The sequence below is a fragment of the Patagioenas fasciata genome, chromosome Z, assembly GCF_037038585.1.
Source record: "Patagioenas fasciata isolate bPatFas1 chromosome Z, bPatFas1.hap1, whole genome shotgun sequence".
Taxonomy (NCBI): Eukaryota; Metazoa; Chordata; class Aves; order Columbiformes; family Columbidae; genus Patagioenas; species Patagioenas fasciata.
Genome location: NC_092560.1, coordinates 9,795,451 through 9,817,498, shown reverse-complemented (window position 1 = coordinate 9,817,498; position 22,048 = coordinate 9,795,451). Strand labels below are relative to the sequence as shown.

At 43.3% G+C, this 22,048-nt stretch overlaps 1 protein-coding gene across 5 annotated transcripts; it reads left to right on the top strand.

The window, feature by feature from the left end:
- The first annotated feature begins 2,911 nt into the window (after positions 1-2,911).
- RNF20 (ring finger protein 20) lies at positions 2,912-21,206 on the top strand. 5 transcript variants are annotated; one of them, XM_065860597.2, is made up of 21 exons: positions 2,912-2,973; positions 5,779-5,841; positions 6,098-6,264; positions 6,378-6,545; positions 6,664-6,811; positions 6,963-7,145; positions 8,344-8,462; positions 9,219-9,365; positions 9,528-9,605; positions 9,911-10,030; positions 11,274-11,453; positions 11,875-12,010; positions 12,637-12,758; positions 13,072-13,469; positions 14,068-14,185; positions 15,862-16,011; positions 16,968-17,180; positions 18,264-18,389; positions 19,433-19,573; positions 19,911-20,012; positions 20,237-21,206. In XM_065860597.2, the coding sequence occupies exons 3-21, from the start codon at positions 6,136-6,138 to the stop codon at positions 20,411-20,413; spliced, it is 2,955 nt and encodes a 984-aa protein (XP_065716669.1). In that variant the 5' UTR covers positions 2,912-2,973; positions 5,779-5,841; positions 6,098-6,135; the 3' UTR covers positions 20,414-21,206. The 5 variants fall into 5 exon arrangements, with proteins under 5 accessions (XP_065716669.1, XP_071658473.1, XP_065716671.1 ...); XM_065860599.2 differs by having other exon boundaries at positions 2,939-2,957; XM_065860598.2 differs by lacking the exon at positions 2,912-2,973 and adding an exon at positions 3,217-5,404.
- The last annotated feature ends 842 nt before the right edge of the window (positions 21,207-22,048 follow it).

The window sequence follows — 22,048 nt, the reverse complement described above, 5'->3', positions numbered from 1 at the left end:
ATTCTGAATAATTGCGAATTGCTGCAGGACATCCTCTGCAGTTCCTCTTCAATGACATTAGATTGCTTGGTTGTTCCAGTTTCTTCACTGAAGTATCTCAACTATTAATACTCCCTCTTTTGCTCCTTTGCGCTTGTCTTTATGCTTGTATTTTTTCCCCACATCTCCTTGTGTTGTCTGTGCATAAGGACATGATGGTCAATCAATAAACAGCACTAAAGGAAACAGCACGAGGTTTTTAAACTGAGATTGGAGATGGCTCTTAGTGCCATGATCTAGCAAATGGGCTGAAGTTGGACCAAGGGTTGGACTTGATGATCTCTGAGGTCTTTCCAACCTAGCCAATTCTGTGATTCTGTGATTCTGAGTGAGCGTCTCAGTGCTCAGAGGAATGACTGTCAGGAATTAAGTAAAATCAGAGTGGTGAGGGCACAGAGGATGAGGAGGAGGAAGGGGATAATCTTTGTGTCCTGAGTTTGCCGTTTGTGTGGGAAGCTGCACAGATATCCTGAAGCCACAGCCACCTCTGTTTTTAGCACTATAATCTATCTGTCTGCAAGAACTTTCCCCATTTTATGGCAGTCCCAAACACTATGCAGTACGCAGTGTATGACAGAGCAGCTCAAGGATTGGCTTGAATCCTTATCTAAAGCATTAACATAGATATGGAAGAGAACATACAGAGTAGAAAGGTGCTTTGCAGAAATGGATTTTTCTTTCCCTGTGGAGGAGATGCCAAGGTGCACAGAGATAAAAGAAACAGCCCAAAATAAATATTAAAAGGTTGTGACTGTGTTCGTTTCAGTTACAGGTTTGCTGTGATGAAGTAAAGCCAGCCTGCCTGGGATCAACACCTGAGAAACAATATGTTGAGGGGAAAAAAAACAAGTACAAAGCAAAGGCAGGAAAAACCACAAGGACTGAAAGCTATGCTGACTTAAAGACCTGATTTGGGATACATTCGACTCAACAAAAAAGCTCCTTCTGGTTTCGAACATTTTGGTCAAGGGCTGGCTGCACTGAAAATCAATGACTTACCAGCCGTTTATTATTCAGCTGAGGCGTCTCCAGCTGCAAGGAAATGCTGTGAACAAAAAATGCAATAAATAAATATATATATACACACACACATATATATAAATATATAAGTATGTATATATAAATAAATATATATATATAAATATATTTTTCTTTTTTAATTAGGAGAGATTTGAATGCAACTTTTTATAAAAATCCCCTGAGGTACCCACATTTCTGTCTCTGTTCCATGAAGTTTATTGTATGCAGCAGTACAGCGTAGCTAACAGACTTCAAACAAGTGAGTCAGTTTCCTGGTTCTGGCTACTCTCACACTTGCTCACAAAGCTGCAGGAGCTCCGTGACTCACTAAGCTGGTTCTGGCAACTGCAGGGGAAACAAAGAAAAAAATAGGAGAAGCTTTAATTTTCCTTCAGGAACTCGGATGTTTATTCAGCCTGAAGCCTTGTAGTCTGTTGCTAAGTTTGTCTATTGCTCTTGGGTACAGCAAACCGCTATATTGTGATTTACAACATGGGGTTGTACTTTTTCCTGGCATTTCCCAGCGGAGAAAGCTGCAGTGGGGCTGGGGTAAGAGAACCCCAGCACCTGCACGAAAAGCTTGTGGCTGCTTAAGAGGCACAAATCTTGCTTAAATTGGTAAATAAAGCAGGAACCCTGTCAGTCTGGTGAGGTTTGTAGGTATTTTCCATGTTTTTCTACAAACATGGGGGGAGACCATTGAATCATAGAATGATTTGGGGTGGCTGGGACCTGAAAGACCATCTCATTCCAACCCCCAGAAGTAAATGAAAACAGATCATTGCACACAATTCCTGCAGTCGAGAAATGCATTTTCTACCAAATGAGCGGTACAAACCAGGGTTAACACCACCTTTATGTTTACAAAGCATTTCTGGGCTGAGCTTAAGGCACCTGAAACAGTCACAGCGGCTCCTGCTGCTTGTGTTCACTCAAGTTTATTTTTATGATGAAGATATTAAACCTAAGCTATCAAAGTCATACTTTAAACCTGCATTAGCAAAAAATATTACTTCAGTCCTAGTTGGAACGAGGGCTGTGTGGTATTTTTATCTGTCAGGAACGTTTAATGAAGAAATGTTGCTTTTACATAACTGAGAACCTGATGCCTGAGCCCAGCAGGGGGAAGGACTGAGAGACATCGGACTATGAATCCTTAATGTAAAAATACAGTCTCTTCCCGGAATATATACTGATACCTGTATACATACTGATACCTGCATTTACAAGTTAATTTAGGGGGAAGTGTAGCCAAAGTAGCAGGAATTCATGTCTTAAATAGATTGATAAGGGGAGGGGTATTGTGTGCGTCGGGGTAGTCTGTAAACCCTGTAGTACCCAACCAATAGGGAACAGGGGAGGGAAATTGCGGCCGGGATTTTCGGGGGATATTATGCTTTGCTGAGAGATCCTGCCTGGTCCTATTATATTTGCAAAATAATTGTTTCCTACATATCTGTTTTACACAGGTTTGCCTGCAGTTTCTGTACAGCCCCGGAGCGCGGTGCGGGAGCAGGGGCAGACGAGGCCAGTGCGGGACACCCCTGGCAGCAGGCCGAGCCCCACGGCGTCCTCCCCGGACCCGGGGCAGCTGGGGAGCCGGGGAAGCATCGCCCCCTGTATCGGTCCGGACCGTGGCCGCCATCTCTGCTGCGGGTAAGGGCGCTGGCGTCAGGCACCCCCGCGTCACCGTAGCAACCACGGCAGCCATGTCGGGCGAGGGCAAGCGGCCGGGTGAGCAGCGGCCATGACGGGTGAGGGCGAAATGGCCGCCGGAAAGGGCGGTGCCAGACGAGGGGGCGGGCGTTGCGGTGACCTCGGCCCAGGAGCGTACGCGATTGGTCCGCCGGCCGTGGCTGTCACTTCCGGTGGGCTGGGGAAAGGTGACGGCGGAAGAGGTGGCTGTTTCTGGGGGTGGGTATGGGGGTCTGTGGGGCGGCCGGGGCCCGGTGGCTGTTTGGAGAGGGGCGAGCCGGGAACGGCGGATGCAGGGGAATGCGGGAGAGGGGTGGGTTTGGGGGCGGAGGCACCGGCCACCTGCGATGGAAGGGCTGGGCCTAGGGGGCGGGGGTTGTGTGGCTGCCCAGAGGTGCGTGTGAGGCGGCGGGGGGTGCGGGGCTCCGGTGCCCGGGAGCAGTGCCGGAGACACACACAGGGGGGTGTCTGGTGTTGCGGGAGGGTCCCGAGCGTGCGGAGGGTTAGTACCAGGATCGGGGGCATCCACACTGGGTGTGGGAGACAGGAGGAGGTGATCGGGCACGGCCCTGGGTGACTGTGGGCATCGGTGCCGTGGATCGCTGCACGGAACAGCTCTGCTGTGGGAACAGGCTGAGAGAGTGGAGGATGTTCAGCATGAAGATGAGAAGACTCCAGGGAGACCTTGTTGCGGCCTTTCTGTACTTAAAAGGGGCTGATAAGAAAGACGGGGACAGACTTTTTAGCGGCATGTGTTACAACAGGACAAGGGGTGATGGTTTTAAACTAGAAGAGAGGAGATTCAGGCTGGACATGAGGAAGAAGCTTTTCACTCTGAGGGTGGTGAAACACTGTTCCAGGTTGCCCAGAGAGGTGGTGGATGCCCCATCCTTGGAGACATCCCAGGCCAGGCTGGACGGGGCTCTGAGCAACCTGATCTGGGTGAAGATGTCCCTGCTCATGGCAGGGGGCTGGACTGGATGAGCTTTGAAGGTCTCTTACAACCCAAACCATTCTATGATTCTGTGTGGTTGAGGAATCTGCTGATTTGGAGTGGGATCCTTCCTGTGTGTCTCTGGTGGGCTCTGTAGGGCTGTAGGAACCCTGCATGGAGCAGTGTTGCTGGGGGAAAGTCTCTGGGGCTTGAATGGGTGACGATGATATGTATTTGAGGAGCTCCAGAGGGCTGTAGATTATTTGTACAAAAAATGAAAGTGTAGAGAGTGTCTGGTATGTATAGTAAGCTGAAAGGTGAGCTTTGAAAAGTTTCTTGACTAGAGGTGCCTTCAGCATGTGAAAGGGCTCAAATGCAGTTGGTGATTGTGAGTTGTAGATGAGAAGTACTGGGCCTGGGGAAGTTTGCTCTCTGCAGGTTGCTGATGACCTGATGTCAGGATGGAGGACTTTCGGCCAGTGGTAGATGTGAGGAGTGCCAGGTGGAGGTGTATTTAGGTCTTGGTGTAAGAGGGATTTAACCATAAGAAGGGGATTAAGACAAAGCTGAGTCTCTGGCAGGGAAGGACAGTCAATCTTTGATGAGTCAGTGAGATTTGTTTGGAGAGAGAAGAAAGTGAATACCTGTGACTGAGGGTAAAGTTGACTTCCTAAAGGAAAGAGAGGGTCTATGGTCATGAAAATGTAGTGGAGCAGGTCCTGGTATACAGCATGCTAGGAAGTGAGTACTGGGGAGAAGGGAAGCTAGAGCTGTGAGGGATGGTGCCAGGAGGCAATGGAAGAAATATTTTGTCCATGCACAAAAAATCTGAAAGGCAGTAGTCACTGATGGCTCACTGGACTGATACATATCAGACGTTTTTAGTGACAGCTGCTCCCCACACCCTACAATGGCCTAGTCATTCTAGCTAAAATCCAATGCCCACTGAATTCAATTGCTAAAAAGAGGAAAATGGTTAAGTGAAAGTTGTCTGTTTATTTTTTAATTTTGAGGTGTATTTAGTACTTGCATTAAAAGACCCGTTACAGGAACAGTATATGTGCTGTTTCAGTAACTCATTTAGAAAAAAATCTTTAGATTATTTTGCATATGGTGAATGGCAATGCCAGGCTAAAATGCTGGTTAAATTATAATATTTGGCAAAGCAGTCTACCAGCTTAATCTTAGAAATACGGTAGCTTTATTACTTTCAACAGAACTGCTCAAGTAAAACAAATGTGTAAGAACTGACAGGTTCAGTTTGTAACCTTTAGTTTAACTGTGTCATTTAAGTGGCACAATACAAACCTTAGACTAATGGTTGGTATTTCATTTACTTCAGAGTTTCATTTAGTTTAGAGGTAGAATGAGATCTGTGGATGGAGTCAGCACAGCATCAGTGAATATGGGAGAAGAATGTATATGTCATGAAGATCTAATTGGTTTAGTTTTCCAGCACTAGCTATTTTGTTTGTTTTGGGAACCCTTTACTGTGATATTTTTTGTTTTACTAAATAATATTTTAGGGAACTGAAATACTGTTCAAACATTAAAAAACCCCACCCTGTTTTAATGCTGAGGGTCAATCAAATAGTGGGATAGGTTGCCCGGAGGCATTGCAGAGTTTCTGTCTCTGGAGATGCTCAAAAGCTGACTGGACAAGGCCCTTGGCAGCCTGCGCTGACTGACCATGTGTTATTCAGGAGCACTGAGCAGGTGATCTGCAGGAATCCCTTCCATCCTCAACTGTTCTGTGATTCTGTAACTAGTATTTGCTTTTCAGATTGCATTGGCGTGGGGATAAATACTCTTCAGCATGTTAGTGTCTCTCTTGTTACACAGGAAAGCTCTTCAAATGGGTCTTTACAGACCACAAACCGTGGCTGGCAATTGCTGTTCCGTTCTGTACGATTTTTCGCGTCTCGATGTAAACTCTTACAGGGCTTGTCTTCAAGATATTGCTGCCCTCAGCTTTAACTGGCTTTGAATGTTGATGTAATAAGAACAATTAGGGGGTATGAACTGGTGCCATATATACATGGTCTCAGTTACTTGTTAAAGTCTAACCTAAATAATTTTTGTTGATACAGAGAGAGATCAAAAAAGCAGAGATTGAACCTGCATGAAGATTTTTTTCCAAAGAGTGTGATAAGGTACAGTGCTTCCAATTTAACATTACAAAACAGTGTTTTTTTTTTTCCAATCAGCTTGCTGCTTGCAGTGCTAATCCCAGTGGTGTATTTTAAGACTTAATATTTGACCAGTATTTTCCAAAACCTTTTGAGTTATATGGTCTGTACTGCGTTGGACATCTTGTTACCATGATGGATCTGTATGTTAAAAACCCTAAATTGGGTTGATTGTCTGTGTGTTTGCTGGGTTTTTTTAATAGTGTTCTTTAATGTTCAGGAAGAAGAGAAGGTGGGAGTCTATATGCTTCAGCCACCATGTCTGGAATTGGCAATAAACGGACAGCTGGAGACCCTGGCCCTTCTGCACCTCCAGAGAAGAAAGCAGGGGTTGAAGACTCAGGGACCACAGTGGAGACCATTAAGCTTGGTGGCGTTTCTTCAACGGTATGTCTTTCTTGCACACCCTCACTCAACCTCATTTTTTATTTAATCTGTACACATAAATATCTCACTACCTTCTGTATGAGCCCAGCGATCTAACTTGTGCATCTGCACAGGAGGAGCTGGACATCCGGACCCTACAGGCCAAGAACAGGAAACTAGCAGAGATGTTGGACCAGCGACAAGCCATTGAAGATGAGCTACGGGAGCACATTGAGAAGCTGGAGCGTCGTCAGGCCACTGATGATGCCTCTCTGCTGATTATCAATCGATACTGGAATCAGGTTAGTAACACATTTTGTGATTCTTTTTACATACGTTGTTCTCTCGTCTCTTCTGTTTTGCTGCACTCCTTTTATTCACAACCATTCTTTGTCTTGTCTGGCCTATCTCATCCTTCAGTTTGATGAAAATATTCGCATCATCCTTAAGCGTTTTGACCTCGACCAAGGTGTTGGAGACCTTCTGTCTGAAAGAAAAGCACTAGTGGTACCAGAACCTGAACCAGACTCAGACAGCAATCAGGAGCGCAAAGATGAGAGGGAACGAGGTGAGACACCTGGGTGAGGACAGTGTAAAAGGTGGATTTCAGCTGTGGACGGTGTTGATGTCCGTTTCTAAAGGGTGACAGAGATTATGAAGACTAGTGATCTGTTGCTTGTCATAGCACATTTACTCCTTGCACCTCTTTCTGTTCCCAGGTGAAGGACTGGAGCCAGCGTTCTCTTTCCTAGCCACCCTAGCCAGCAGCACTAGTGAGGAGATAGAATCTCAGCTGCAGGAGCGTGTAGAGTCCTCCCGCCGCGCTGTCGCCCAGATTGTGACTATGTATGACAAGCTGCAGGAGAAAGTGGATGTGCTGACCCACAAGCTGAATAGTGGAGGTACGACCAAGATGACTGGTACTCAAGGATCCTCATGTACCCCCACCTTAGACATGATTCTGCATTGTAAGCGTTAAAGCCTGTCCTTCTTGTGGTCATTTATTTTCCAAAATAAATTGACTTAGCTTTCCAAACTCTCGATAGCCCAAACTTCTAATAAGGACTAGTACTGTATGCTAGCAGTGTATTATAGCTGCCTCTAAATTTGCATGCCGAGTATTCTGCCCAGTGTGTTGGGCTAGGGAAAGGGTTGTTTCTCTCTGCACTGTGTTTGTGCACCTGAAAATTTACAGATGACTGTTCAACCTTATCACTTAGCTGTCCTCAGCCACTGAGTAAAAGGCTTCAATGCTTACAAGTGAAGAAGTGCCATCTGTATTGCGAACTCATATTGGACTCCTTCTCACTTGTAGTTTAATAAAAGTTGTAGGAATAACCAGCTCCTCAGTTTCCTCTGAGTTTTGAACAAAATGGTAGCCATCTAGTGTCTTGGTTTACCTAGTGTAGCTGTCAGTTTTGAACACAAAGAAGAGTTCTGCTGAGGCACGCTGAACCACTGGCTTCTGAAAATTAATGTAGCAGATTCAATTCAGATTTGGGTGACTCTCTGAAAAACTTCATTAGCTTAAGCTTAAAATTTTAATATTTTGATTGAAAATTTAGGTGGAATATCAACTCGTCCTTGGTTTGCCTGCTGTCCATAGTGTTTTATATGCTCTGATCGAGGATGTGTGGCAGGTCTAGCATTGCTGTAGCAAAGCGTTACTATCCTTAGTTGGCGGCCTTCAACTCTGTAATAGTATTTGTGTTAGCACAACATGAGCCTGTGCTCGGTTCCTTTAATTGTCATCTGATATAGTAGCTTAAGCCACCTGTTTTAGCAGGTTTACACATGAATTTGACCTGCATTAAGATGTCACTGGATCACAGGGGCACATTCTGTGTTGGGGATGCTGAATGATTGCTGACCATCTGGAGTGAGTAGTGCATTGAACTGCACAGCCTTTCACTTAGTGAATGCAAATCAAACCTCTGTGTGGCTGGAGATTAGACCATCAGAAACCTCTTGCTGGAGGGATGTAGTAAACAAAAGATAAAACCAGAAATTTCCTTTTCTGTTTTCTCTTTATTTTTCACTTTGGTGTTTAAAAATTAGAGGCTTCCTTGATTTCTGTTCATTTCTTTATGCATCTTTCAGATATTTCATTGATGGAAGAAGCAGTGCTGGAGCTTAATACCTACCTCTCACATGAAAATGGACGGCTGCAGGAGCTGGCTGATGTTCTTCAGGAGAAGCACCGAATCATGTCACAGGAGGTATAAAAAGGAGAGAGAAAGAAATCTGCTTTGGGGTCTTGCTTAGAATAATTTCTGTTTACCATAGTTTGGAAAGCAGGTTATTGCCTTGGAGAGAGACGGGAACAACAAAATTTGAAAGTTGCCTTCTGAACCAAAGTTACGGAAAGAGTTGTGGAGAAATGCACATAGATTTTGTATGTGATTCAGGCTGACTTCACTGAATGAGAGGGTATAACCAAACCGATGGGTTGAAAGGGTTTAATTTTAAAAGAAAACAGAGCAGAGGAAATGTTAAGGTGATGCTAAGGTGGTTGTGTAAACCTGTGAGACACATCATGTAATGTTGTTGTAATTTAAAATTCCTTGTTTTTTCTGGGTCGTTTATGAATGTGTAACAGCATTAATTACAAGATAATCCCAGTCATTAAGGGATTTGCAGTATTTGTTTCAGTGGTTTCAGTTCCTTTAATAACTGTTCGTGTTAATGCTGTCCTTGCTTGATATTAGAGTGGTTTGTAGAGTAGATACTGTCAGATACTACCAACTTGTTGCCCTTTTTCCATTTTCAGTTTTGTCTTATTTTCTTCACTGTGTTGGGATTCAGCTAATGTAATATTCAGGGCAGTTAATTGAGTGGTCTGTCACCACTGCAAAAGATAAATGGAAAGCACATGAATCTGGGGTATGGTGAATAAGAGAAAAAGTAATATCCAATAATATTGGAAAATGTTGATTCTATGAGGTATGGTGGCTGAAATACTCTCTTGATTGCAGTTCTCCAAGCTGCAAGAGAGAGTGGAGACAGCAGAATCTCGAGTGTCTGTTCTGGAAACTATGATTGATGACCTTCAGTGGGATATTGACAAGTTACGCAAGAGGGAACAGAGGCTCAACCGACACTTAGCAGATGTTCTGGAACGGGTAAGCACCGGCCTCTTTGCCAGGAAACCAGAGAAACGGGTGCAGTTTTGATGTACTTGGCTGTGAGGAATTTTAGTGTACCCTCTTTTGGTCTTGAATATGCTATAACAGCAGTTGTGGCATTTAATTGGGTATTGACGAAATCTGTTGCCTTTTTTACAGGTGAATTCCAAAGGCTACAAGGTGTATGGAGCTGGGAGCAGCCTCTATGGGGGCACGATCACCATTAATGCCCGCAAGGTAATGTCAGGGGCTTGGTTGTAGACAAAGGGAAGAGTGAAGTCAAGGAGAGCTTGTGCGTAGGGCCATGGATTGGAACGGAATTTAGATACCTCCTTTGCCACAAACCTGGGTGGCTCTGGCCAATCCATTTTGTCTGTGTGCAAGCTTATGAAACACGCTTGATGGAAATAGACTCTCTCTTGCTTGGTATTGGTACCTGACTGTTAAGTCTGCAATTTCTGTTAATATATAAACAGTTACTTAATTAGTACCCTCAGTAGATACAGTAACAGTAGGATTTACAAGCAGTTTATTCCCAACAGTTTGAAGAGATGAATGCAGAGCTGGAAGAGAATAAAGAGCTTGCTGTCAATCGCCTCAATGAGTTGGAGGAACTACGCCAGGATCTTGAGGAAGTAACAACACAGAATGAAAAACTCAAGGTGAGACATCTGTACCTGTTTGAGGATGAAGGTGTTCTGTGTGGTTGGCTCCTCTCTGTCTTGCTGTACTGTCTCTGGAAAACATCATTATTCTATTCTGTGTTTACACTTCAACTATGTTATATTTTGTACCAGATACAATTTAGCAAGTTTGTGTGACTTTAACTTGCAGTTCAGTGCATTGATGACACCATGTGGTCATTATTGGAAATTGTAGTGGTTTCTTATTTCACATTTTCCATTCCGATCTATCTGGTAGATTTTAATGATGTCTAGTTAAAACTGATTTAGCTTGTTTACGGATATTGATTCTTCTTTCACCTTCCCCGTGCAAGTGGAAACAGAAAACTGAAAAAATCGGGAAACTAGTGTAGGAGAGCTAGGCTTTTGAAAGAGTCAATTAACTTAAATCTTTCCCAGAGTGGTAGAGTGGATATATAGGAAAGAGTGTACAAGTTTCTTATGTCTTAATAGTGGTAACACAAAAAGCTGTAAATGTGTAGTAGATAAAATTTAGATTGTTCTTTGTGTATCTTAGTGATCAACAGATATTTTAGCCTGTTATAAGAAATGTCTGATGCGATAACCTAGGTTTCAGAGTTGAGATTCCCAAAACTGCCTTGAGGCATCTCTAAATTCTGTTTATCCACATGAGTTTGTTTTGAAAGACCCTTTGGCTTACAGCTTTCCTTTTCTCTTAATTTTTGTTGAACTGTATGTGTGCATATGTGTTTCTGTTTCACTGCTGGTAGTCAGAATCATGAGTTAACTTTTTTTGTAAGGAAAATTCAAATTCTGTACTTCTGCTTTCTCTCATTTCTCTTCAGTCATTGTATCTGTTACTGGTAGAAAGCTAACATAATGCCTGTTTGTGCATGTGTTTTCTGTTACACTTTTCTATATGCCCATCTTTGTTGATTTAGGTAGTTATGGTTTTACAGTAAAACCATTGAAATGGTATATGATGTTTTCCAAACTCATATCTTTGAGAGAAACTATTGCAGAACATGAGAATCAAAAACTCTTGTCATGTCACTATGCAGGACAAACAGCCCAGTCCATACAGAGAAGGCACAGACTTTTTAAATGGATACTGGAGCATATCACTTCACAGCAGTGCTATTAAAGTTCTGCTTTTGCTTTTGCTTGTGGCAGCTTGCACTGTTCTTCTACCTTGCAAAATAGATGCCAAAGAAAATGAGATAATTACTCTTCCTGTGGCATTTTCTTGTCTCCTGACTAGGTTGAGCTGCGACGAGCAGTGGAAGAGGCTGTGAAGGAGACCCCAGAATATCGCTGCATGCAGTCCCAATTTTCTGTGTTGTATAATGAGAGTCTCCAGCTGAAGGCTCATCTTGATGAGGCCCGCACTCTGCTTCATGGCACCCGCACCACACACCAGCGCCAGGTGGAACTAATCGAGGTAGAATCATAGAACAGAATCATAGAATGTTGTGAGTTGGAAGGGATCCACATGGATCATCGAGTCCAACTCCTGTCCCTGCACATGACAGCCCCGTAGTTCACACCGTGTGTCTGATGATGTTGTCCAGTCTCTTCTTGAACACTGTCAGACTTGGGGCCGTGACACCTCCCTGGGGAGCCTGTTCCAGTGCTCCAGCACCCTCTGGGTGAAGAGCCTTTTCCTAATGTCCAACCTCTGCTCCATCAGACTGGAGAATACTGTTATCCCATTAACCATCACTACTGGGTCTGAGTAGCTCTGGGGATGCTTAGGAGATTTATCTTCCTAGCAGTAATTAATCTGTGCTGATATCATGTTGATGGGGTGAGAGATGCTCGAGGGTCACAGAGCCACGTTCTGTCTGCTTCTTACTCTTCAGAGGGACGAGGTCAGCCTTCACAAGAAGCTACGCACAGAGGTGATTCAGCTAGAGGACACCCTGGCACAAGTTCGCAAAGAATATGAGATGCTGAGGATAGAGTTTGAACAGACACTTGCTGCCAATGAACAAGCAGGTATGGAGTTTTTCTGCTGTGCTTGAAAACAAGCAAACAGCATACTTGTTTGATTCTTTGTCTGTTATTGATAAATACTTGTTCTGGCAGGTCTTTATCTCAAAAAACAAAGCTCTTTACGTGTTCTATGGAGGCCAGTTCCATGTTATCTGACTTCCTTTTAGATACTGCAAAATACATACATTTTGCTAATAATTTGGTTTATGACAAAATATTTTGCATTATTAAAAATTGCTTTTGTGGGGAATTAATTTATGAGTCTGAAATGACAGCCTGGACAGGAAACCAGTCATTTTCATATTTCATCAGAGGAAATGATGAATTTATTTCTAAATTAGCATTTAAATCATAGGTTTTTTTGTAGCATGACACATTTCCCTTAGGACTGTGAGGAAAAAGTAATGGTAAGGGGAAATCAGAACTCAGAATTTGCAAGGACTTACAGTTGCATGTAAAACCAGCATGACATTTTTCTGTGAATGTGTTGTGTTGCTCTGCTGTGTGGCACAATATTAATAGTCTTATTTTGGTTCTTTGTCACTTAGCTTGTTCTCCATCTCCATGAAAGTCCTCGCAGAAAGTCAGCGTAAATGTGATTTGCTACAGTTGTGTTTCTCTTTTTGTAGGCCCAATTAATCGGGAGATGCGTCATCTCATCAGCAGCCTCCAAAATCATAACCACCAGCTGAAGGGAGAGGTGTTAAGATACAAGCGCAAACTGAGAGAGGCCCAATCTGACTTGAGCAAGGTATCAGAGGAGGAAATGCCAGAAAAGAGCAGGAGAAGCTTAGAAGGGGGAATGCAGTATCAGCCTTTCTGTTACGGCATGCAGGATGCAATGTAATTTTCTATGGAACTCTACTCTCTGCTCCTTCCACTCACTAAATGAATAGTCTTCCTTTGTAGCTGGATAGTGCTCCATGAAAAATAGTAACAATTATGAAAAGGTGTATGTGAACATGGACCTGGGAAGACCAGGGACAGGGGATAAGGTAGATTTCTGGCTGAGAACTTAATGGTTTGTTTTCTTCTGTGTCTTCTTTCTTGCTATTCCACAACAGATCCGCTCTCGCAGTGGTAGTGCTCTCTTACAGTCCCAGTCCAGCACAGAAGACACAAAGGAGGAACCTCCAGAAATCAAACAGGAACCTGATGATCCTTCTGCCCAAGTGTCTGTCCCCAAGGCTGCTTCTGAAGACGTTAATGAAATGAAGGCCAGGCGAGATGAAGAGGAACGGGAGCGAGAGAGACGGGAGAGGGAGAGGGAACGAGAGAAGGAAAAGGAGAAAGAGAGAGAGCGAGAGAAAGAAAAAGAAAAGGAAAAGGAACGAGAGCGGGAAAAGCAGAAGCAGAAGGAATCTGAGAAGGAGAGAGAGTCCAAAGAGAAGGAGAAAGGGAAGCATGAAGATGGAAGAAAGAAAGAGGCTGAAGCGATAAAGCAGCTGAAGGCTGAGCTCAAGTATGAATTGTTGTTCTTCCGTTTCCTGCTTGAGTAGTGCCCAAACTGTGGTGTTCAAGACATGGCTTGAAGCTTGTGCTTACAAGATTAGGTTCATTGAAGTGAAAGGTTTCTGACACCCTCTATAACTCAATTGTCGTTGGACAATGTAGTAACATTTCTTCTATGATAACGTAAAGCATGAATTGCCAAACCAGATACTTCGTAGTGTGGGTCGAGTAATATTTATTTGTTGCTGTCACAACAATTGTGTTAAGCTTTACCGCAGCAAGTTATTAATGAAGGGCACAGTAGTCTTCCTTGTCTTGCATCAGTACCAAGGCAGGGATGGATAGTTGCTTACTATTAGGGTACATGTCTCCTGCCCACCACACTTCTCTTGGCTTTTCAGCCTGTATGTACCTGAACATGTTTATTTTCAGCCTCCAGCCTCTACGCTTTGGCTATTTTACATTACCAGGGTAAGATGAGCTAAGGATGACTCCATATACATACCATGTGGGAGATGGAGAGAATGTTGCTCTGACTCTTGTGCTGTGTATGTAACAGCATAACTTTTCTGCTGTCTTCTCACAATTGTATGTTTCTCTGTCTCTAGGAAGGCTCAGGAGAGCCAGAAGGAGATGAAGCTGTTGCTAGATATGTACCGCTCTGCCCCCAAAGAGCAGAGAGATAAGGTGCAACTGATGGCAGCTGAGAAGAAGGCAAAAGCTGAGGTAAGTATAATTTCTCTTTTCTCTTTAGTGTGTTACTTAAAAATGTATTTTTGCTACTCTGCACCTGAACTGTGTTATTTTTGTCTTCAAAACTGAAGATTGTTCCTCTTCTCATTTTTGTCTTAGAAGAGATTAGAATAGGGAATAGAGATGAACGGGGAAATAATAGAATCATAGAATGTCCTGGGCTGGAAGGGACCTACAAGGATCATGGAGTCCATCTCCTGTCCCTGCACATGACAACCCCACAGTTCACACCATGTGTCTGAGGACGTTGTTCAGTCTCTTCTTGAACACTGTGGGGCTGTGACACCTCCCTGGGGAGCCTGTTCCAGTGCTCCAGCACCCTCTGGGTGAAGAACCTTTTCCTAATGTCTAGATTTTGGAATGTCCCAGAGACCTACACACACAGAGGACACTGATGCCACCAGTCACACTGCCACAGGCAGTGTGCTGCCTTCAACAGCACGTATATTGGATGCAAACAAAACATAAGCATTGACAGGCAAGTCCCCTTCCTCCTCCTCAACTGGTAGAAATAGAAGGTCTGTTGTGCAGGCACAGGCGCAACACTCTCTAGGTTCACAAACACACATGCATTTGCACATCCCTCAAGTACCAGCATGGCCTCTCCATCTCTCTGGTAACCCTGTGGTCCTGGGCCCTCTTTCTTCACGTACAGGTCTCACCTGTAGCTAGCACTTAGTCCCCGCAGCACATGTACACATGAAGTAGAGAGTTAAGAAAATATTTAATAAGAAGATACAAGAAGATAGGACAGGCTGCAGTGATCATATGTGGGGCTGAGGCAGACAAGTGTGCACTGATTGCCGGTGGTTTACATATGACCAGCTCCTTTTACACCCTTCTCTTGTCTAACCCCAGTTTGTTCATCCTTGCTCTCCCTTACTCTGTACATCCCTCCTGGGTTTGTACAACTTGGTTGATTCCCACAGCCCTCCCAGTCCAGAATCTGCCCCTGGTTTGCAGTCTTATCAATTGCAAAGTCCAGGTTGATCTTCCTGGAAGCAGTACCTGTACTTTCTTGGTAGCTTATCAGCTGATATGACTGGGGTCATTTGTTTCTTGCCTTTGTCCCCATGTTTGTTTTGTCAGGTCTGTGCCTCTGTATATTTTGTTTTTGGTCACCCCTTGTCCCCCTTAGTTTCTCAATTGACAGAGTCCACAGTCAGATAACCTTGCTGGAATATTCTCACGCTCTCAACAGTTGCTATTACTGACCAGGTTTGGTTCTCATCACTGCCTCCCTTACCCTTTATCAGGTTCGTGTGTCCGTTTGTTTTGGTTATGGCTTCCTCTTTTTCTTATTATACCTTTTTGTATTGAAGAAGGTCTGTGACCAGACACCCTTTAAGAAGCAAATGCTGTCTATGCACATACCTTTACATATACAACTGCAAGAGACTAATGTTCCCACTGTGACAAAACATGCTATAGAATTTTCAAAGCTTTTAAAATCAAGATCTTGGACTTGCAGCTCATCTTAATGGTCCATCTGGCAGTAATACACTGTCCTGTCAAGATAATTTTTCTTTTCCTATGCTTTGAAGGCAGTTTCTTCCATGTTTCAGAGAATTGTGGGGTAAACAGGCTCTTAACATTGTTCAGGCCACATTCTTGTGTTTAGTGTTATTTCTGTTCTGTGCTTGGCGTAGCTGGAAGAACTGAGGCAGAGGGTGAAAGAACTGGAAGACAAGGAGAAAAAGGAGAGTAAAAAGATGGCTGATGAGGATGCCCTCCGCAAGATCCGAGCAGTGGAGGAACAAATTGAATATTTGCAGAAGAAACTAGCCATGGCTAAGCAGGTGAGAAGTTTCAGACAAGTTCTGTCTTGGTTGGAGCACCTGGGAAGGAACTGCCTTCGGTTACAGCCAGGAAGGTTACCTGAGAGGAGGCATTTCTCTCTCTCTATGTGCCAGAGATGTGAGTTTTGTCCCTCTTCATCAAAGGGGAAGAAACTCAACTAGCCAAAAACCAACAACAATTAAAAAAAACCTCATAACACTGGAGTGTCATAAAGCTCATGGGGGTGGTAGAGAATGTTTGATTGTTTATGGCCTAGGTGAAGAGCACAGAGGAGGGATGGCTGGATCAGCTGTTAGGGGATATCTTTTAAAAAGTATTATCTGCACAGTTCATATAATTAATGCATGTGTGTGCTACTCTGACATACCTGCTTCCACAAAAAAAGGGCTTCATCTAATGATAAGAGAGCAGGACCACCTCAGCAGAGGAGAGACAGGACAGTGACTAGATAGACATAGGCTTTTTTAGAATTCAGATTCTTTTCCTTATAGTACAGAACTGTTCTATCTTATCACTTCTTTAATGCTGAAGAGGCCTAAGCAAGTATGAGGAGTGTGGCAGCCCCTTAGTTGGAAGATGTTGATTTGTCCACACGTAGAATTATTAGCCTAGTGTATATGACAGCTATTGAGCCAACTGTCTGGACTTGGGAGCTGGTTGCTGCCCAGCTCTGGCAACAACTGTGTCACAGCTGATTTTGCCAGCAGACAAGCCACAGTCTCTGAATGCTTGTGAAGATGACCGTCCCTTTTCTACACCTTCTAATTCAAGCCATCTCTGCTGTGATGCAGGCTTCTAGGAAGCAATGTTTTCTGGTTGCTGGGAAGACACTGTTCTGTGATACTGAGACATCTTCCTTCATTTCTGATAGGTTTGGTGTCTCAGGGTAAAATGTTCAGGGTCATAGATGGGGGTACAAGAAACAGTTTTGCCAGAACCTGTGATTCTGTTGCAGGAGGAGGAGGCTCTGCTGTCCGAAATGGATGTCACAGGCCAAGCTTTTGAGGACATGCAGGAGCAGAACATCCGCCTGATGCAGCAGCTGCGGGAAAAGGATGATGCCAACTTCAAGCTGATGTCAGAACGTATCAAGTCCAACCAGATCCACAAGCTGCTGAAAGAGGAGAAGGAGGAGCTGGCAGACCAAGTTTTGACACTGAAGACCCAGGTAACATGAGAGGAGAGAGGACAACAGAACTGATGGGGGAAGCTGGAGGTGTTGTGCGTTAACTCTCATAGGCATCTAAGCTCTACACAGCTGCATGCTTGCTCCCCCACAGTGGGATGTGGGAGAGAATCAGAAGGACAAAAGTGAGAAAACTGATGGGTTGAGATAAAGACAGTTCAATAGTTTAAGAAAAGCTGTGTGCACAAGCAAAGCAAACCCAGGAATCCATTCACCACTTCCCATGGACAAGTAAACCTTCAGCCATCTACAGGACAGCAGGGCTCCATCATGTGTAATTGTCACTTGAGAAAACAGACACCATCGTTCTGAACATCTCCCTGTTTCCTCCTTTCCACCAGCTTTTATTGCTGAGCACAGTGTCATATGGTATGAATTATCCCTTTAGTCAGTTTGGGTCAGCTGTCCAAGCTGTGTCCCCTTCCCAACCCTCAGCCTATACGCTGAGACACAGAAAGTCTTGTGGCCGTGTAAGTGCTCTTCAGCAACAGCTAAAACAGTAGTGGTTTTTTGATGCTGTTTTGGTCCCAGATCTAAAATACAGCAATATATCAACTATGAAGAGAACTAACTGTATCCCTGCCAAAATTGGTACAGGAGGGAGTGTTACCCTAATCAATCTAGGTATGCTGCATCAGACTTCAAAGGGACCTGCCTTAGTAAGAAACAGAGACTGCTGTATGAGTATAAAATATCCTACAGGTTCATTGCCCTGATGAGCAGGAGGGAAGTGGGAAGTAATTTTCCTGTTCTAGTGGTACTTCTAGACATATATTCTTCCATCCTTGGAACCAAGGTGGAACTGTTCACTGGCTTTGCAGCAATTCTTTAAACCACCTTTCAAGAAATAAGACATCTTTGTTGTGACTGCTGGGTTTTAAAGTGTTCACTGAAGAGGTCTGGATCAACTCTTAGGCTGCTGATGTGTTCAGGGGGAAAAAGACAAACTGAAGAGGTAGTCCTTGGTTGTGGGAGGCAGAGATAGTTTTAGCATGCGGCTTTAATGACAACTCTGAGGACCTGCAGAGCATGAATTTCAGTCCTTCTTTACCTCCTCTCTCCAAGGTGGATGCCCAGCTGCAGGTTGTACGTAAGTTGGAGGAGAAGGAACATTTATTGCAAAGCAGTATTGGAACAGGCGAGAAAGAGCTAGGTCTCCGAACACAGGCCCTGGAAATGAACAAACGCAAGGTGAGTGACTGCTTGATTTCTTCTTGTGTTGTAAGGTGGAGTTGTTTGTTGTCTTGTGGGAAGCCTAGAAGGCTCTGAACTCTCGTTGGTATTACAGAACTTGATATTCTCTGGTTTTGGACTAGCATACCAGAAGGCTGAGAAGTCCTGAAGAAAGTTCTGATGAAAGTATTGTAAACTGATGTTTTGTGTGATAAGGAGGGGCAGGTCATGGGTGTTTCTATGAAACTCTGATTAGGAAGCTGATGTAAGCTGCCTTTGAAAGGAGACCTATTGTGAAAGAAGAGGCAGCAGACAGATGAAGATAACTGGGGTCAAGTCTTTTATAAGAAAGATGGAGTAAGTAAATGGAAAATATGACTGGAGAATGTCAAGACATTTAACAGATGTCTAAGATCAATAAAGTAAGTCTGTTATGAGAAAAGGAAGACTAAGTCTCATGCTTGATGTTGCCATTGTTATTAAATCTTTAGTAGAAAAGCAGGAATTACTTTAAAACAGACAGAAAGGAAAGCAGAAGTATCGCTGTGAAGAGGAGTTGGGGAATTTAGCAATCACTTGTGCTTAATATTGCATTCTGTGGTATTGAGGGATCTTGGAAATAAACACTTATCTTGCAGTTATGTCTAGTTCAGCTGTAGAACTGCCTTTAAACAATTTAGTCAAGAAAATGTTGAAGATAGAAGGCTGAAAATACTTGGAACAAGAAGAGAATTGTGTGATTGTTAGCATTTTTCTAAGTGATGTGCATTGCAGCGTGACAGCGTGACAGCTCTACTGAAGAGGAATGTTGAAGCTAAATGACTAGAACTTTTTATTAATAAAAAGATATTGTGCTGTTGAAGTAATTTTAGTAATGATATTATAATAATTGGAGTAATTCCAGTAATAATTAGGAAGTAACAAAATTAGATTGAAAATATAGATCTCTAGCAGCTTGAGGAGTATTCTATGAGCAATCTTGGATTTCCAGGCAGAGGCACTAGAAATTACTAGACCTCTTTTTCCACACTTGGTATTTCTATACTAGTTTTCTTTTTCAGGCCATGGATGCAGCCCAGCTTGCAGATGATCTGAAAGCGCAGCTAGAGCTGGCTCAGAAAAAGTTACATGACTTCCAGGAGGAGATTGTGGAAAACAGAGTAACTAGAGAGAAAGAGATGTTCAACTTCAAAAGGACTGAGGTATATACCTCATGTGCTATTCTTCAATATCTGTCTGCTGTGGTGTCTGTCTCCTTGTACATTGAGCTTGCATGGGTTGCAACTACACTACGTTTTTGGACATCTGGTTTCACTTTTATTCCAGCTTTATTGGGTGTTGGCTCTTTCGGCTTTTGTCCGCTGATAAGTGACAATACATGTGGTGCCAGATCATAATGTAGTCTGTTGGACTATCATGGATGAAAGGGAGTGATGTAGCCAGGTGCATGGTTGGCCAGGTGCTAGCTCTCTTTGGTCCCTGAAGAAACTGCAATAGAGAATATATTTCTCATTTATTTGGCCTCTTGTTTTTATGCAGGAAGATATTTCTAGGTTACGCAGGAAGCTGGAATCCACTAAGAAGCCTGACATGGTTCCCAACTGTGATGAGATATTGATGGAAGAAATCAAGGATTACAAGGTGAGTAGCATTCTGTATCAGCTTCATTCTTTAACTTCAGTCAAAAGGCTGTGTAGTCATGTTTTCATTATGGGACATTTCTTGTCTGTACTCTGGCATTGTAAACCTATCTTGCATGGAAGAAACCATCTTCTCCTTGTGAGGAATGGAAGGACTTTGATCTTCAGTCATCTTTTAACATACCTAATGCAGTGGGCCCTCACTCTAATATTTCTGTCTTGCAGGCCCGCCTGACCTGCCCATGCTGCAACATGCGCAAAAAGGATGCTGTGCTCACAAAGTGCTTTCATGTGTTCTGCTTTGAGTGTGTGAAAACACGTTATGACACCCGGCAGCGTAAGTGCCCTAAGTGCAATGCTGCCTTTGGTGCCAATGACTTCCACAGGATCTACATCGGTTGAGTCTTTCCACTGGAGTGATGGAAAGTTGCCGCTTACGCTGACCACCCAGCCTCCCTCACTTTCTGTGATTGTCACCTTTAGGGCAGTTGGTGCTTCTGTCAGCTGATCTGCAGTCTCTTCTAGGAAGTGTGGTTAGGGAATGGAAAGAAACAGATGCTGGATCTTGATTCCTTTCTTGTCCCCTTTCTTTTATTCTTGCCCCTGGTTTTTGTGGATTCTTTCTGCCTGAGATGACGTTTCCCATCCATTACTTTCACACTGCCAAGTCGGGAACATCTAACTGAAGTCCTGCCTTGATGGGATGGAAGCTGGCTGTGGTGCAGCAGAGATAAATGAGCCCTTCATTTGAAGAGTTTGCTTTGGGTGTTAATTATTAAATCCCATCAAAGTATGGTAGTGTTTCTGAGGGTGAATAGCTTCCCAGTTACAGGGCCAAATAACAAATGAACACGTACATCTGTAGCCTTCATTAGAATTATTCTTTGGACCTGTATCTTCTGGAGTCACGAAAAGAATCTGTGAAGGCTGGTGCAGTAGTAAACATCCTCCCTACTCCTAAAAGCAAGTGCACATCTTAGTATACGGAAGAGGAGAAAGATAAGACATTGAAGAACCATTGAAAATAGCATTCCACTGATGAACCCTGGTTGATGTGGACATCTTCCACTAGGTTGAGGCATTGCTGTCATCATCCTTAGTTTCCAGAAGAGAATTTGTAGGAGTTACTCTGTGGCAACTTTGCCACAAATATTAATCTTTTAATGCACAAAGTCTAATAAAAGCTTTTGTCTGAGTTATGTTTCTGTTTTTCTTGCTTCTAGTAGTATCTATCAGTTCTCCTGTGTCCAGTTGTTGGAAGCATTTTTCACAAGCTTTAAGCTTCTGAAGTAGAGAAATTTCTTCCTTCCTCTGTTTTCAAAAAATGGTTAACTAAAATTACCTTTGTTCTTTTGTCTGTACCTTTGTTACTTTATTCCTTACACAACAGGAAGGCCAAGATGTTGGATTATTTATGCAGTCATTTTGTCATGGCTGCTGGGAATTTTGTGAAAGGACATGGCATAGATTATAGTCTCTATGCTCCCTGTAGTGCAAGGCTCTGTTTGAAGTCTCCTAAAATCAAAACGTGAAGTCATTTATTTACAACATTCCTTCATAGGGCATAGTATTTTTCCTTTAAACTTAATTTTCTTGGGAGGTGCAGCTTTCAGAAGTCTTCATCTGTGTTCCTTCCCTTAATCACAAAATCTGTGTTACCTTGTTGTATTCACTGTAGGAAATAAGAGAAGCAATAGTAAAGTGAAAACAATCACAGACTGTCTTATTATTTTTATCTTATATTATTATTAATTTTTATCGTATTATTTTTATCATTCTGTAAACATTCAGAAAATATGCATTAAACCCTGTACATTATTTAAATCCTGAAATGTGAAAAGGAACACATGACCCCGTCCTTGCAAGGGGAAGCTGGGATGCTGAGAGTTTGTGGTATGGCTTAAGTTCTGTTACAGCATGTGTAGAAGAAAGGAAAGCAGAACCCTTTCTGCTCTCAGTGGAAGTTGCTCCCTGGATTACAGTTTGTGATGTCAACTTGAAGAAAGAATGGTGCATTAGGAATACTCATGCCTATGG

Bases quoted from the DNA above. Each gene is read 5' to 3' on its own strand.
- RNF20 (XM_065860597.2), top strand. From the start codon at position 6,136: ATGTCTGGAATTGGCAATAAACGGACAGCTGGAGACCCTGGCCCTTCT. The intron at 6,812-6,962 runs GTGAGACACCTG...TTCTGTTCCCAG, and splicing joins CAAAGATGAGAGGGAACGAG to GTGAAGGACTGGAGCCAGCG. The intron at 7,146-8,343 runs GTACGACCAAGA...TGCATCTTTCAG, and splicing joins CCACAAGCTGAATAGTGGAG to ATATTTCATTGATGGAAGAA.